Source organism: Oreochromis aureus, linkage group 12 (genome assembly GCF_013358895.1).
Source record: "Oreochromis aureus strain Israel breed Guangdong linkage group 12, ZZ_aureus, whole genome shotgun sequence".
Classification (NCBI taxonomy): domain Eukaryota; kingdom Metazoa; phylum Chordata; class Actinopteri; order Cichliformes; family Cichlidae; genus Oreochromis; species Oreochromis aureus.
In genome coordinates, this window is record NC_052953.1 from 24,255,342 (window position 1) to 24,273,355 (window position 18,014).

The following is an 18,014-nucleotide window of genomic DNA, read 5'->3' on the forward strand; positions in this document are numbered from 1 at the left end:
CTTTCCCACTGACTGCATGCGTGTCGAGGCATCGCAGCACTTTATAAAGCGGGGCTCCCGTGGGCCAGCAGAGGGCGCTGCTGGTGAGTGCTTTCACTGGAAGGCACGCGGTCATAGAAGACCATAATTAATGTTATCCCACAGAGCAATCATCAATATTCCTTTAACCCCTGGTCCACGGTATGTGAAATTATAGGGACCTCACGTGAGCTGTGTGGTATGTCTTTGATTCCACGTGGAGCTACAGGCCCCAGTGTTTAAAAGCATGTGCTTTTAATGGAACAATGAATGTGTTTCATAATATCCCTCTTACATGAATACTATCTTTTTTTCCATAAGAGATTCTTTACAGTTCTGTTCAATGTGCAGCTGAAGGGAAGCGAGGCCACAACTGCAACTGATCAAGGAAAGAATTATGAAGGAATAATAAATGCCTTGGCTTTTTTCAATCACAGTAAGGCAGCCAGCACACAGGGAATCTTTTATTCAATAATTTTTGCAAGGTCACCAGGCCAATTCATTTTTTTGGCTGACATCTAGGCTTGGGTTCTACAAACCACAGAAATTTGAGGTCTGATTTTTAGGAATGGGGATCAAAAGGTGGACGCTGCAATGATGATGAGAATGTCGCCATTCATTTCAACACTTCACACCATATCTGGGTTTTTTCCGGAGAAAGATTTGAAAGGGAAAATAAGCACAATGTCTCGTATTATATTTATGCTCTGAGGAAATAGCTAAGCCCACAAGCAGCAGAATCTGCCATTTTACAAAGTGGCTTCACATTAAACAAAATGACTTTGTTGTGCATCATCGCCTAAATAGTGCCCATAATGTCATAAATCTTTACAAATCTTGAAAACAAAGTCTCTATTTAGAGGTTGTGACAGTGACAAACTGCAAGGCCACTGGCTCATAATGATGTCTAACTGTCAGCCCAGGCTTTCATCCAAGAGGGAAAACAGCTTGCCATTATAATGGCAACATCAGCCTCATTCTGCCTATATCGGCCCGGGCTTATTCTCATCTCTCGAGTATGAAGTCGCTGTCATTATGAGGACACTGTAAAGCATCATCCACCATCATGAGTATCCAGAAACTGTCCTGAATTAGAGCTGCAGTGGCTGCTGGAGACTATTCCTCAAATGTTTTTTAAGTGGAAGTGTATATTTCAACAGAAAATGGCAACCTTTTGCCTTTCGTGCATCTATTTCAAATACCAGAGCAATTTCATCCCTTTATTTTAGCAGAGAAGCAAACAGTGATTTCTCACCAAAGATCGCATGCATAAACTGGATGAAGGCTACAGTTGCTTGAGTAGCAGGCTCGCGAGGAAGAAGGCATTTATAATAAAACAAAAAAGGCATGAAATCAAGAAAGAAACATTAGCAGTGGATGTACTGAATAAAAAAACAAACGTGAAGTCTTATTGAGGCATCATATTATGTCTATCCACAATAGTGCAATGTGGATAAATCCTCCCCTCGCTTTCTTTTTTTCTTCTTCTTCTTCTTGACATTGCATGATTCAGCTCCTCTAGGGGTATTTAATTGCTCCATTCTGACTTCATAAGGCATTTGCAATTTTATCACATTTTTTTTACACAATTGCATGCGTCTATAATTGTGCTCTTTTATAAATAGGCTCGTACTTATATGCAGTGGAGAGCGAGAGAGCATGTAGACAGATGCGTGCAGAGATGTGCGTAATCTATATGTCAAATAACTGGGCTCCCACAACACGGCTCAAGACCGTGAAGATGGAGAATGACAAATCTGGATATAGTAGACATGGTTCTCACTACTGAGGGAAATCACTCCCTGTCTTTTAGAAGTGTCTCTAATATGGTGAATATAGATGATATCGTTATGAATTCATGGGATATGAAATAATGATACAGATAACACTCAAAGTTAAGGCAATAACTTGTGCTTAGTGAGACAGCAAAGGGGTTCAGAGTGAGTTACTGCTTACTCTCATGGGTCAAATAAGAGCTCAGAGATTTGAAAGCTGTCACCTTGAAAGCAGGGAAGACAAACTTGAATGCTAGCATGTTTGTTTATCATGTTTAGTGTTCCCCTAATGACCGCTGGGCTCTACCCACATGAATCTGGCACATTTGGCCACCAAAGTGTTATCTATATTGTACCTTGAACGAGCCATGATGATGATTCTGTCTTTGTCATTTGGTAAATGGGATGGAGATTTGCTTCAGCTGCGTTTTTGGTTAATGAAACATTTAACCCAAGATTCATTTGGTGCAAAGGTCGCTGGATCACTCTCTGCTGGTCGCTGCCGGTGGAGAGAGTACTAATAAAGTTGAGCATCTCTTATGCTCACACTTGCACGCACGCACACAGGCAGGCACTCGAAAAGGTTAAGCATGACTGATTAGATTAGGAATTATAGGCTAATTAATGTGTATCTTGGGAGACATGTACAGCATGCTTATTAAAAGACACAGCTGCAGCTGAGCGGGGGAACATGACAAAAATGTAAGTGATTTCAATTCCCTGTGTTAAATTATTTCAAACAGCAAACTATGGCTTTATCCCATCCTATCTTATTCCACTCGGTGAAATAAGAGACACTGAAGATGAAACCTCTGCTTGTGTGTACCATACAGCCATAAATTATTTAAGGTTGGGACCTGCTGTTGCAAATTACCTTTGCAAAACTCTCGACTAAAAGTCGATTTTAGTCAAAGGGAAAATTTGTATAGTTCATAATATAGTTGAAACGCTACAGCTTCCAGCTGCAGAGCCTAAATTCAGTTCAAATCAGCCCATTCAAATCAACGTAAGAGGGAAAATTGCCAATGAAATAAGTATCATTAAAGTCAATTGTGGCGAGACAAGTGCCGCTATAGTAGGCCACTTCACACAATGGGTAGAGTCTGTGTATTGCACTGTTCTGTTCGGCTCGTGGCTTAATAGAATGAAATAACAAGCCACTCTATGCAAAGTCCTAAATGTTAGTGTTTATGCGTATGACAACTTTGTTTGGGGTTTTGTTTTGGATGGACAACACCAAATTTCTGATGTGACCTCCGCTAGACTCTCTGGAGGCTATCGACCAGTTAGTTCCATTTGTTTTCCAGGCATTTCAGACGTTGTCCATTTCTATCACATTACTTTGACAGAAATTGAATTTCCTCTGATGCATTTTTATGTATCCTAAGTGCTGTTCTGTTCTCCCTGGGAGTATAGCGTTTCCAGTGGTATGATGATGCAAAAACACTTTAACCGAAAAAAAAGGGAAACATATTTTATTTTAATGTATGCACTGAAAGGAAAGCACAATTTGAAATTCTTACAAGAGATCACGAGGACACATAGAGGACAAACTATATCAGTGTTCCGATGCCATGCTGGGCTCTCTGTCTTGTTAGCCTCCAAAAGATTGCCATCTTTCTAACAGTAATGGCAGCACACGGTGGGGACATGCACCTATTCCCATCAAGGAGGCACAAACAAATGGCATGAGTGTGCAGTTTTTCCAAGCTCTTATTTCTTTCTGTCTTTTACAGTTCAGGAGTTTTACAGGGAACGACATCGACAGAGATTTTCTATTTTGGGGATAAAGTGGCTGGTTGCTGGTTCAATTTCAGCAATTTGCCACAGAGTTGCAAAGAGTGGCAAATCTAGCCCATCTCGTTAAACACACCATGGGTCCCATATGGGATATTGACAGGGACCTCTGCTCTGCCCAGCTCAGAGAAGGTCTTGGCATCCAGAACAAGCAGGAAAGTACTTTTCTCCTGGAAACAGATACAGAGGAGGAAGAATATGTTATTGGAAGGGGAAAAAAAAGGTCACAGATCTCCCTTCTTGCTATAATGATACCGAGAGCACCAAAGCATTTGTCTTCTCCCATGCATAGTAAAAATATGTGTCTGCTCAGGTTGCAATAAGAGTATAACAGTCTGTTTATTATTATGTATATTTTTTCCTCTATAAATTTCATTGTATACACCCGATTTCTGTTTATATCCTTCATTAGTTTTTTATATGTGTGTGTGTTTTCTTTTCAAATTCAGTTTAGTTCCAGTTAGTTTCCACAATGGGTTTTTCAATTTAGCTTTTATTGTTTAAAAGTGTTTAGTGTAGTATTGCCACAGGCAAGATTAAAGAAACTCAGAGTAAGCATTACAATATAAGAAACACTCTGTGAAGGTAAATGACTCACAGTCATATAGACGTCACCGTGTGGACACATTTTGGTATTATTTTGGCTACTTTTGGCCCTTCTGGCAAAGTTTATGGCACAGTCAAATGTTGTGTGGGCCACACGAGTCTTAAAATATTATAAAGCACATGACATCTAGCCCCAGACTCACCCTGGATGGATCAGTCAGGCTACCCTAGAAGAAAATACCAATGGCCATATCCGGGCCACATACATTTTCACAGTTATCTGCTCATTTTTATTGTGTTGACAAACTAATTTTAGCCTTATTTATCTGTAACAGTGATGCACAAATACCATAAAAGGTGAATATCTCTCTCAGATAAATGGTTTCAATTACTTCTCTGGGTGTGATGATGACAGACAAGACAACTCCATCATCTTCCTCAGTAGCTTTAGGCGAAGCAACAAAGACAGGCTCAGACGGGTACAAGCCGGGATAACGCCACGCCTAGACAGGGGAAGATCACATAAACATACCCCTTACTCTCAACTTTTTCATGTTAGAAAACCAACTCACACAACCTACTGCTGCCCTCGATATGATAAAGAAACAGAAGTAGAAATAGCTTTGATGTGGTAATACCCGGCTCAGTTAACAATGAGGTTTCTCTAAGTGTACTCTTTGACTGATAGAAAACCTTAAGCTCCTTGGTGTGGACATCCATCTTGAGCAGGGAGTCACTGAAAACGTGTCCAAAGCCACAGGAGTAGAAGTAGCGGTAAGGCCTGCCATTGAACTGGCCATAATTGATCTGAGGGAACTCAAGGCCACCGAACTGCAGCAGCTCATCATTGTGAAGCTCCTCGTGGGTCATGTAAACCTGCAGGATGAGGGTTTTGCTCAAATCAGTGCAAGACTTTAGCCAAAAATTGAGACATAGTGACAGACATGATTTCATTGGTCCTGCAAATCAGTACAGCATTGTTCTCTCTGACAGGGAAATGAATGGATTCCTGCAAAAGGGCCAGAGCATCCATTAGTTAACAATAAATGAATTTCTCTTCATTTTACTTTAGAAATAAATGTAACTTCACGTGCAACGAGCAAGCAATATTTTTCTCAGTTTTCTTTTATCTTTTTTTCTGTGACTCTGGTCGCAGGAGCACTTTAACAGATGTTTTTCAGTTGCTGCATGCACTCTCGGAACAACAACGGAGGACAGTGTCACACAGGTAGTCATGACAACTAAAAGATCACATTTTTCTTTCAGCTTTATTCTGCTGTAAGAAAGCGGTGGAGAGCGAGCATGTGTGAGGATGCATAAGCCGTTAAACTCTAATTATTCACTTGAATAGTGGACACATCATTTTTATCTGCTGTAACTCGTGAAATTACTCTCTTGCAGAAAGTAACTTTCATCACGCTGGATAATTGCAGAGAATGTGTGGGAGTAAATTGGTTGTATTCATCATGATTATAGGCCTCCGTCTTCACCTGTTCCCAGTACAACCAGTAATGTACTGTTAAAAATCTTACTACTAAATCCAGGAAATGTATTGGCTCGTACCTCTCCAGGTTTTGTCATCCTCGCCGTGGCTTTACAGTTATGCAAAGTGATAAGATTTTCATCTGCAGGAGTTTGTTCATCCACGGTCAGTGGTAGGACATATCTTCTTGGAAGGTTTCTGCACAATGAGTTATAAAACTGCCAAAAGAAATCAGAGGGATATGAAAAAAAACTCCCAACTATCTGTGTTTGAATAAAAGGTGCGGCGCAACCTCAGGAACAATCACAGCCAAACAGATACAAAGTACTGTCACAAAACCATGTTCCTATGTTTTGATGAAAGTAATACACTCCACCACATTTGAAATCACAGATATTTCCAAAGCCTATTTCTTTGGAAACTGACAAGTAAGAAGAAGAGGAAGAAAAAAATAAGAAAACATCGGAGGCAATTGAACAGTCTATGCCTAAGAAACAGACAAATCCTCCACAAATCCTCGCTGATTCATATTTTAGGTTTCAGGGTGGAGGAGGGTAATGTTATGAATGCAAAACAAAATACTAGCTGAACAATGATGGATACAAAAACACCATTATGTGGAAGTCACTCGTGTTGTTGTTTTGGTAAAAGCCAGCATTTCAATCTGAGCTGTTCACTGATAACAAACTAACAAACTCAAGCCATTTACCTCGTCTATTTCCTCTCCTGAATTTCTTCGGAGGTTCTCCAGCGTGAACTCCCCAATGAGCTCGCCATCGTCCCCACAGCACATGTCCATAACCAAGAACCCACTGTCCTCAAAAGCGTTGATTTGATGGAGCGTAAACATGGGTCCTGTATAGTACTTCACTTCACTCTTCTGTCAGACCAGAAACATCAACCAGTGAGGACTCAGAATCGTACAATACCAAGAAAATAAGACAAAGTTAAAAAAAAAAAAAAGACAAACGAGGTGATGTGCTGGGGTTTTTTTCACAATTGAAGACAAGCTCCCTGCTTGGCACGAATGTTATTGAGTTGCACCTTATCATTTTGAAAGTTTGTTATTATATGCTTAATGGGTATGCTGTGTAATGAGATGAAAAAATTGAGAGCAACAACACATGAGGAAAGGCTACACCATCAGAGTGTAGTTTCATCAAAATAAATATGAAAAAAATGTAATAGTGCATGAAGAGATCAGCTTACAGCTTTCCTTTTTTTTCCCTGTTCCGACTCCTCGGCAGCTGGTTGTGATTGTGTGTTTCCTGTTTTACCCTTGATTGTATACAGTAAATATGTGTTATAATATAAGTCACCTTTCCGGTGTGTCTGTTGACCAGATGGAAGATTGTTGCATGCTGAGGCTCCCAGGTCATGACTTTGCTAAAGCTCTTCCCCTGTATTTTGTACAGCATGAACTTCAGCAGGTCTATCTTGATTGGCTGCTCAACAAACACAATATAGTTCTCCGACATGACTAGAGAGGGAGGCACACACAGTAAGAAGTGGCTGCATTAAAAGACACATAAAAGATGTAAATGGTTTCGTGTGCATAGTGTAACAATGAATTCCCTTGTTGTTGCAGATGTAGTGTAACTAATCAGTGCTGTTTTGGGGAAACTAAGACTAAAACTCTCACATTATTTCAGCAGTTATTTATAGACTGGTGACAAATTACAGGAAAAACTAGCAAAAATCATATTGGTAACTTGAATGCACCTTGGCATGGGTTCTACCACAGCTGTAGTGCTCTACTTTAGTGACAGGATACAATTCTTTTAAAGGCACCACCACCGCAACCATTTTATCAAAAATTACTGACAAAATAGCATTCACATAATTTTAATATGTTCCTTGAAGAGACTATTGCCATATAGATGGAAGTGTTTATTCACAGGATAAAGGTAAAGAGCGCTAAAAACAACTTGTTTTAGATATAAAGCTACCTTTTACTCTAAGAAGACAAGTGGACCCACACCATGCCACGAAACACCCCCACAGTATAACAGAGCCACCAGATTTCTACCAATAGTTATCAAAGGGTCATGTTTTCCCTTTAGATTATCGACCATCAGTATGTACCTGCATGTAACCGGAACATTAGGTTCAAGTCTAGCATCAAGACATTTGATTTTGCACATAAGCACTAAACATGACTATCCACCAACTCTACCAAGAGATGTTGTACGCAACCTGGATTGCTGAACAATCTTCCCACACTTGCGGGATTTCTTGGTGTCTGAAAGTCTGGCAGAACATGGGTGGGCTGCCAGTAATATAGACATAGATATAATCAGGGAACTGAAGCAATGTAAAAGCCAAGTGGGGCAAGACTGGGTTAGATCAACCAGAGAATCAGGCTTTCATTAGCTAGTGTCAGCTTAAGTTCAATTATCAGTAGCTTATTTATCAACTTTTTGCTTCAGCTGATTGGTAACATCTAATCATGATCTGTGTAGTCATATTAACCCAACTCATGTTCATGCAGTCATTAGCCTGCTAAACCTTCCTCCACAACAATAACCTTCATATTACATGCCAAGCTTTTTATGATATTGACGTTACTCACACCCTGTGTTTGTACAGTTGCTGCAGGAATTTGTTGTCCCAGCAGATCCTACCCCTCATCACAATTTTCACCAAATATAGTTTTAAATGGTCAACAGTATTCTTATAGATCTTTTACAGATATCTACACTTACAGCCACATATTTAGGATGACCTGTTCAACTGCTTGTTAACTTATCTGCCAATCATAAGGCATCAAACCATTCAGTAGTTCAAATCAAGCATCAGAATTAGAAAGAAAGGTGATTTAAGTAACTTTGAATGTGACATGGTCATTGACGGGCTGGCCTGATTGTATCAGAAACTTCTCATCTTCTGGGACTTTCCCAGACAAGCATCTCAAGAAAATTTCCAAATAGTGGCGCTTATCTGGGGAAAATGTCAGAGGTCAGAGGAGAATGACCAGACTGCTTCCAGCTTATAAGAAAGCACCAGTAACAAAGATAACCACTTATTAGCTAAGCTCCTGTCAGCTAAGAACAGCATGATGAGGCTGCAATTTGCACAGGGTCATCAAAATTGGACAAAAGTCTCAATTTCTGCTGCAACATTCAGACCGTAGGGTCAGAGTTGAGCGCAACAGCATGAAAGCATGGCTCCAGCTTGTCTGTATGAATGATTCAGGCTGATGTCAGTGCTGTGGAATATTTTCATCACACATATTGGGGCCCTTAGTACCAACTGAGCATCGCTTAAACACCACAGCCTGCCTGACACATTGTTGCGGACCAAATGTATCCATTTTCTGATGGGTGCTTTCACAAAGTTCTGCCATCTCAACCTGGTTTCTTCAATATCGTAATGAGTTCACAGTCCTCAAATGAAACCCACAGTCACCAGATCTCAATCCAGTAGAGCACCTTTAGGATGTGGAGGGATGGGAGATTCACATCATGGATGTGCAGCTGACAAATCTGCAGCAACTGTGTGATGCTGCCATGTCAATATGTAGCAAAACCTCTAAGTAATGTTTCCAGCACCTTGTTGAATCTATGCAATGAAGAATTAAGACAGTTCTGGAGGCAAAAGAGGATCCAGCCTGGTGCTAGTTAGTTGTAAGTAAGACACCGGTGAGTGTGTAGACAAGCAGAAACTGAATAACATTTGGACAGCAAACATTGAAACATTAACATGCAAATTATAGCTATCTTGTTAGCAGTCCTGTCAGATTTAAGCCGTGGAAAAAACTACAGTAAATACTTGGCTGAAAAAATTGTGAAACTTGGAGGTAGAATTAAAAAGAGGAGGAGAGATACAGAGAGCTGAAATGAAAGACAAAGGAACTGTGAATGACAAAAAGGAGGGCAAGACTGGAATTAAAATCAGTGATTAATAAGAGCATTAAAAAGTTTCACTGAAGTAGATTCACCCAGCCAGTGCTGGAAAAAAAGCAAAAAACTCTCCCAGAATTCATTAATTTTACTTCAGTTTACATCCAGCATGCAGACAACTCTGAAAAGCGAGGTGGGGGGAACTCTTTGTTATGCTGTAGTGTGTTTCTCACCAAAGCTGTGGAAATAGGAAGGCTTCCTGGGATCAGCCGCAGGGATGGAGCAGATCACTTTGGCTCCACTCAGGTCGGCTGAGTCCTCCATTGCTGCCTTCTCCTCAGGAGGAGGCACACGGATGATGTTGTAGAAAAATCCTAAAGAATGTCCAAAATCACCTTGTGTTATTAGGCTGACTTTATTTCAAAGCAGAAACCCCAAAAGATACATAGAGACAAACCTGAGGACAGAACTTTAAAGATCTTGAGGTTTATCGTTAGCGGACATACAGACAATTTACAAGCAAGGACCACTCCAAACACCACCCCTATTTCATCTATCATCTTCATCATCAAAAAAACAGCAACAAAAAATATTGATAGTAAAGATGACAAATGAACTGGAATCAACAAGCCTGAAGTTCACTTTGAGGTTCAGTGGAAGTTCTTGGGAATGGCAATCCATAGAGTGCAAGAGTATAACTGGCAGGCTTCGGAAGACCAGCGACCCATGCTTAAGTGATCTGGAAGGGAAGGGGTAGCAGATGTGGTTGTTCCAATCAGCAGAGAAATACCAAAATACTAATTCCAGCGAAAGTGATGACTTGACAAAAATGGACAAATTTGGCAGGCTGAACTGTGGGACAGTACGAAGCCTGAAAGGTGAAGCGCACTGAGATTTACAAAACTGGAGGGACCTCAGAGCAATTAGTGCAGTAACTTTAACAAACCACTGCCTGTACTTAATATTATGACAGTGTAACTCTCCTTAACTGAGAAAGTAAGCACAGTGGTGAAGGTCTGTTGCACAGAGACGGTGGCCTGGATCGAATGGATTGACGTGCATGTGCCAGGTGGTTGTGCGGATATTCTGAACTGAGTGTGATGAAGATGAAGAGGACATCAAAAGTTAATTGGAGACAGTGCGCGCTTGAAAGAGGCTTTTGACGCTGAGGTAATGATGCAGATAATGATGATGCAGCTCAGATAAACTTTACAGTACTCATTTTAACTAACAAGAGCAGACTGGCATGGAAAAAGAAGAAACATGTCGAAAACTGGAAAAAGTAGGCTGAAAATGGAAATGAGAAGATATTCTGAATGTAGCGTGGTTAGACAAAGCATAAAGGTGGGAGCTGCTTTGACCTGTCATCATCATATTAAGTACAGTTGTCAGAATGAGTGAGAATGGATTTCTTTCCATCCATGCCCCAATAGAAGCACTCCATTACTACTGAGTAGACTGCAAAAAGTCGAGCTGATAGTGATTTTGACTGAAGGTAAAAGGCTGTTTAGCATAGAACCACCTTCTGCCATAACACCCAGCAAAACCAGCAAAAGTAGCAGCATCTGTGTGGAGTCGAATGTTGCTGTTTGTGGGACAGTTGATTCCAAAAAGAAAATGCTATTTAATGCTGACATGGGGGGATTGCCAGAGTCACACAAGCTGTCAAGGGTGATTGTAACAAGAAGCAAGGGTGGGGGATGATGCAAGTGAAAGCAAGTGAAAAATGAATGAGTGGCCCCGAAGAACTATGCACGTGTTGAAATCAAAGGGACTCCCTAAAGGGCAGCGGTTGATGTTTGCTGCAGGAAGGGGTAAGAAGAAAATATTTGGAGGAGGAGACTGAAGCGATTGAGTACTTTGATGGCAGGAACCCTGAAACCAGATGGTGCAGAGTATTGCACTGAGGAACTCAGAAGATGAAAGTTGGAGAGAAAATGGACCAGATATGGCATTTTATGGTCGTCAATAGGGCTTTACAAGGCTTTGTAAAGTTGTCACCAGAGATTATCCTATTAATACCTGGTATATAGCACCCACAGGGAGCTTACAAACAGGAGATTATTGTGGGACTACTGTTGAAGCAAATAAACATGTGTGTGTGTGTGTGTGTGTGTGTGTGTGTGTGTGTGTGTGTGTGTGTGTGTGTGTGTGTGTGTGTGTGTGTGTGTGTGTGTGTGTGTGTGTGTGTGGCAGGTAGGAGGATATAGATGCATTACAGGAATGCGGCTTTTGGGGTGTGAACATCATATAAATTCCAATCATAGCTCAACATGGTAAACTACTGAGAAGGAAAGAGCAAAGACAGGTTACCACTTCTGCTGTATGAGTTGCCCATGTTGTACGTGGAACCATCGCGGTCGTAGTGTGGATGGGCTGAAGCTGAGTTGACGGCGATATACTGACTCCAGTCCACCTTATAAAAAAATAAAATACACACCATTCTGATCATTGACCTCGCTACAAAAAAGCTGGAACATGCAGTCAAAAGACACATTTCTCACTGACTCACTTTCTCTTTTGTCTCCAGGCTTTGTGGATTTACTCTCCTCATGTAGTTGGTTTCTGTACTCACGTAATAGTCCCCCTTGTACTTGACAAAGTTCACATTGGCATTATCTGTTGGCTCTGGGAGACAAAACATATCAAATGTAGCTCTTTAGCAGAGCACTTTATGCCATCCTTTTGATCCCCATTCCCTTACAGCATACACACGACGAGATCCAAACTCGCAAATATTGACTTGTGCTCTTTTTACCTCAATAAAAAACACAATGTAATGTCCCAGCTTTCATTTGTCTGCAAAAGCCTTTTGCTGTGCAGTCAAGAACCTGGGCACTGAAGAAAGATTATCCATATATACTTTTCTTCTCACATATTTTTTTGTTTGATTTTTACTTTGCGCTGGTAACCTGATATAGTAAATGGTGTAACACTGTATTTGGCAGCGCTAGTGCTACACCATGCTGCACAGAAGCAGAGTACACACGGGGAAAATGCAATATGTAAAGAAGACGCACGTACTCGGAGTCTGAAAGCGTGACAAGAAGCGTGCAAAGATGTTCTTGCAGGGATCAGGCATGGCTAATGTCCCAAACTCTGAAACCACGATGCGGTTCTTCTCTGAGTTTTCGACAAATGAGTCACTCCTAAGGAAGCGGCTGCTGTAAGTGACATTGCCCTCACGGATGTGGAACCTGTGCATCATGGCCATGCCATCAAACCAGTGGGTGTATCTGAGAGCAAAAAAGAGAATTAATTTCCCAGCAGGATATTCATGTAAGACAAAGTAGAGGGAATGTTGTGAGAATTATGAGACAGAAGAGAGTGGAAAAAAATAATTATTTGAGGAATCGGTGTCTTATTCAACAAGCACTGAGGGAAAACTGTCTTTTCTATCTACAGTACAGGGATGTGTTTACAATCTACCATGGTAATACAGTGTTTTTTTCATAGTGTTCCTCAAATACCTGTCTGTTCCAAATTCAAATTTCCCAGGACCATTTCTCAGAAAGCTCCCATTGATCCAAGGTGGAATTGTTCCCTTTATGGTTGTAGGGATGGGGTCGGGGGTTTCCTCTGCAGAACGGACCAGAGGCGCCAAGCACTCGAGTCCACTGGCCTGCGGACATCTCTGCCTACTGGATACTGAGAGAGGAGAGAAGAAGCACTGAAAGGCTGGTAAAGCACATTATAGTATACACTGTGTTCTATATTACTGGTCGTATGCACTGGTGGGTAACATGTTGCTGCAGACTCGCATTTCTTAAAAGACTCTGAAGGAGAAAGTGAGGTTAGATCCTAGACATAAACCATGGGATGACATTAACTGGGGGCCTTGGATGTGACTAATTAGCAAACCTTTATTTATTGTGAGATAATTGTGTAAACAACTCCATCCTGTATGTCCTTTGTTGGCTCTTCCGATGTTTGGTTATCCTCAAATCAAACATTTAAACTCTGCATGTGAAGGGAAGTGGTTTTGTGAAACATTCATTATCTCTGATAGGAGACGGTTTATGCTTTCACAGCTCCTGCTAGTATGAAAAGACGGCTCTCCGGGGTCATGCACTACAAATGACACCTGCACTGCCTGTCTTATCTGTTATTCAATAACCCATTCCTGTTCACTACCTCATATCTCTCCTCATAATGTGAACTGTAAAATATATATGAGAGTGACGTGATTAGCAAAAGCAAAACACTCAGGGTTCAGCGCGGGGCACCATGCTGAGCTTAGCGTACAATATCGCAGTTTTCCTGACCACGTTATTGCGACAAATCAGCAGAGCGAGAATTTCGCTCATTGCTGTCACACGAATACAACAGGCAATAAAAATGGGAATGTGTGATGGGAGATATAACCACAGTAGGCTTTAACAATCTCTTACTATGTTGATTTGGGTGGGTTTCGAATGTGATTACAGCAGCATTGCAAATGACGCCTAAATGTGTGTCTGTCATTTTTAGGAGGCTATTTTCTGAGCTTCCTACTGCTACATTCAAAATTAAGTTTCTTGAAAACAAAACAGCAGCACTGGCAAGCCCAGAACTGTTGTTGATAATAGCTTCAGGTATTACTTTTTAAAAATATATATATATATTTTTCTTTTTCTTTTTTTTTTTTGGATAAGTGCAACAGTAGTTTATTTGCAACAGCTATTTCTTTAATGAATTGTTTCCCTTCTAGCACCAACAGTACAGTCAGGATACAAATGAATGACCTCGTTAGAATTTGCTGCTATAATCCTGCACATCTTTTTAATTTATGTTCTTTTCTTTTTTTTTTGTCACTGTGTAGGGGCCTGTCAGCCGCTCTTCAAGTTAACAGCTGAGAATGACTAAAAGCTGTTAATGAGACATTGTGCATATTCTTTTACCAGCTCTGATTCAGCAGTCCTTAGAGCAGGAACAATACAAAATGCCAGGACGTCTTTTTGTAACTTGCAGCTCTGATTTCGAAATGCAACATTATGACTAGCAGGCCTAACTGCATTAACCGAATGCACACCTATATTTTGTGTGGAACTGTATGGAAAGGCTTTTTTAACATTTGATGCTATCAAACTGCCTCTCTTTTGTAAAAGGGGGAGGCGACAAAGTCAAATAGTGCCACATATCTCGACACATTTGTTTTTTTTATTGTACTTGAGATTTTGATTTACTTACTCCTGTTCTTAGTCACGGGTAACAAAAAGCAGCCTCTTGTAAGGGCTTCGAGGTTTTAGTGTTTGTGTAGAAAACAGGCTGGAGTGAGCTCAATTCACCAGTTACTAAACGCGGTGCTATTACATATTTTATAATGCAATAAAATATATCAGGAAAAGACGGGTTCAGCCCCATTTCATTCTTCTTACGCATATGTGCACATCTTCTGGCTACATTATCGGAAAGAGGTTTCTACTCACAGCTGCGCGTTTGGGGCTCTGCGGTTTTGGACATGGCTTGTTGGTCTGTGTTTGAGCAGAGAAACACACAGGATTTATGCAGTGCGGGAGAAAAAACTTCAACCTTTGAACCCTTGTTAAGTAACTGAGTCCAGGCATTAAACAATACAATACTAGCAGAATACAAGTCTAGTAAATCATTAACAAGTGGAGCGGGAAAAAAGCAAAACATGGTCATCTTCATAATATTTTAGCCTTGATATCTTAAGTTTAGCAAACAGACAAAAAACATTTTCACTATTTACCTATTTACAATCAAATGAATGAAATGAAATGAAATGAAATGAAATGAGCTGCTCTGGGTGTGAAATCAGTCATAAAGGATAAACTTGTGAACTGAAAAAGTCACGTAACGTTATGATCCTGTTTTTTATTAATACTGTAAATGTCTGTGCCACTGCCCATAGTGAGTGCATGTTTACGGCTTTCATCTGATCCTGTTCTGCTCTGCATAGCTTCACATAATGTGTGTTTTCCAATGCAGTCAAGGTCCCTGTGTATTTGTACTAAAATCAAATTATATAAAATGTCTGTAATTACTGTAAATGTTATTATACGTGGCAGTAGGTTACACTGCTTGTTATCTCTTTCATGTGGACTGATGAAACTAGAGATTGCAATACACTGGTGCCGACTGCAAAAGTATGTGTATAAACAAAGGTGATGAGGAATATTTTTAGTGTAATTCCAGTGGTAGCTGCATATACGATGTTCCACTCTTGCTCTAAAAAGACACAGTGGCACAAAAAATAAATTACTCCGAACTAACGTGCAGATACAAGTGCAAAAAATGTTTTGGGAGATGTTTTATGCAGGAATATGCAGCATGTTTAAAATGCCATCTTTGATAGAGGCTATGATCTATTGCAACAGTGAGTGTAAACTGTAGTCACATAAACATACCGGACACAAATGCAAAATGAGGTAAAGAACATATGAACGCTGTAGACAGATCTTAATAGACTGCACCAATTCCCACTACTCCTCTTTATTCTCTAACACTGAAAATGAGAGAACAGGCAAGTATGTGCAAGACCTGTAAGGAGACCAGTTGGGTCATGATGTGCTCACGAGAATTAATGAAATTAGTATTCCCCGTCCTGGGAGTATTAAAGCACAGTTAGCAATGAATTTAAAACCCGCAGTAAACAAAGACACAGAAATGAAATAAACGTGCAACAATCAAACCAAACGAGAAAGCAGGGAAGGGTTTCTGGTAACATCAGCATCAAAGATAAAAGCAAATCAGCAGCAGACAGCCGACAGATTTACTTGAGCCCTCTGGCTCAAAGCACGCTGCCTATGGCAACTAAGGCAGCCACTGGAAAGTACAGCTGTGTATTTTTTTAAAGGCAGAAAGCTAAACATTTGGGACATTAGTGGGTTCAGAGTGGGCTGAACTATTGCTACAAACCAAAAGACACACTCATACAGGCATACCACATACCAGTGACAGAGGTATGCAAGAGAAAATTAGTTCAAAAACCACAAAGCTGGCTGCAGCCAAAAGCACACAATAATATTTATACATTACTGCAAAATGTCTCTTGTTTGTGCCACTTGACAACGGCAATGGCCAGTGCAGTGTTTACTGCCCCAGTGTGACACAAACCAACCATAAACCTCGCACTCAGTGTCATTCGGAGTTCAGCTGCACTTCTGATGGGGGGAAGCGGTCTGAACTGTATCTGTTGCAAACCCCCAGGAGTGGGGGGAGGAAAGGGCGGGCGGGTGGGGTTCCAGTAAATGAGGTGTTGTGCTTTCCTCAGCCATAAAAGCAGTGAGCCTCGTCTCAGCACACGACAGGCTACCTTCGGCTTCGTATAAACACGCGTTAGTGGTAGGGACTATATTTGGGTGATCAGAGGTTTTGGGCTAAATAAAAAGGTGGTGTAAGAGTTCAGGTCAGGTCTATGTGTTTTCCTACAGAAACTGCATTATTATTCATGCGCATTTTTTTTTTCTTTTCCCCCCCTCCCCGTTCTGTGCAGCTGTATCACTTCAACATCCACCTCACTTCATTATCTTGCCACTATCAAATTAATGAATACAAGAGGTTTAATCAGAAAATGGAAGGGGAAAGGAGGCATCTGCTTTGGACACTGGCTTGTAATAAGTATAACAATGTTTTTTTAAATTAGAAGAGTGATTTTAATTAGATTTCAATTAATTATATATATAAATACATATGATAGCTGTAGAGGAGCTCTCTCACACACACACACACTAAGGTGCACTTACACTCGCGCCAACACACTCAGACATGCACGCAAACACAAGCACACATAAGCCGGGGATGTCTAAGCTTGTTTGCTGTAGTTGCCTTTCAAGTGTTTTTTTTTTCTTCCCATGGAGAATTTGCTTCTCTTGTAAACTCTAAACGAGCAGCTGTAACCCAACTTTTAAGCAAAACTGTTTCTGTAGATTCAAGTGTTGCACATGTTCATGGCAAAGGTGTTCTCAGTGGAGAACAAATGTCTTGCTATCACTGTCAGTCTCCAAGTCTTGTCTGACCTCTTTTTCAGATTCTGCAGCCCACTTCACAGAAGGTAATTTTCTGAATGACTCACATTACAAATGCATACATAATCAAGTACAGCATGATTTTCTGTTATTCTTCCTTATTTCCTTTTTTTTAAATAAATGACTATAGATCAGTTTGGTGTCTAAGCAGATAAATTGTCCCATCTAGTGGTGAACTAGGAAACTAAATGATTCATGAGCAAGAAGTCCAGTCTGCCATGAAGTAGTGTGACATTTATTTTGATTACAGCACAGTGTTTGCTTCAGGAAGTCTCAAATGTAACACAAGACTCCTGTAGCCTAAATAATTCCTGAATCTATTTCAGGTTCTCTTATCAGAAGCATATGAACGCCAACATCTTTTCTATTTTCTATTTCGATTCTATTTCTCAACACTTTTTTTGCTGCAAACTGGCAGCAACCGCCAAACTTTTTATTGTGCCACATAACAGTACGTAAAACCTACCTAGACAGATTTAGTGTGTCTGCCTGCTGAGTCACCCCAGACACTTTCATATCTCAGAAGTTGTGTCTGTGTCCTCCAAGTCTCATAATTTATTTAGGTTCTATTCATTCATTCAAG

The 18,014-nt window shown here is 40.5% G+C and overlaps 1 protein-coding gene across 1 annotated transcript; it reads right to left on the minus strand.

The window, feature by feature from the left end:
* Positions 1-3,252: 3,252 nt before the first annotated feature.
* Positions 3,253-14,927, minus strand: bco2l (beta-carotene 15, 15-dioxygenase 2, like). The gene is made up of 12 exons (XM_031731767.2): positions 14,870-14,927; positions 12,932-13,109; positions 12,486-12,697; positions 11,974-12,089; positions 11,775-11,877; positions 9,695-9,835; positions 6,939-7,099; positions 6,329-6,499; positions 5,700-5,837; positions 4,830-5,012; positions 4,529-4,639; positions 3,253-3,760 (listed from the first exon to the last, which is right to left on the minus strand). Exons 1-12 carry the CDS (start codon positions 14,901-14,903, stop codon positions 3,644-3,646), a joined length of 1,665 nt encoding a protein of 554 aa, XP_031587627.1. The 5' UTR covers positions 14,904-14,927; the 3' UTR covers positions 3,253-3,643.
* Positions 14,928-18,014: the final 3,087 nt, after the last annotated feature.

Coding starts and splice junctions, on each gene's coding strand:
- bco2l (XM_031731767.2), bottom strand. CDS start 14,903: ATGTCCAAAACCGCAGAGCCCCAAACGCGCAGCT. Junction 13,110..14,869: donor AGAGCCCCAAACGCGCAGCT/GTGAGTAGAAAC, acceptor CTCCTCTCTCAG/TATCCAGTAGGCAGAGATGT. Junction 6,500..6,938: donor TCAACAGACACACCGGAAAG/GTGACTTATATT, acceptor CTGGTCTGACAG/AAGAGTGAAGTGAAGTACTA.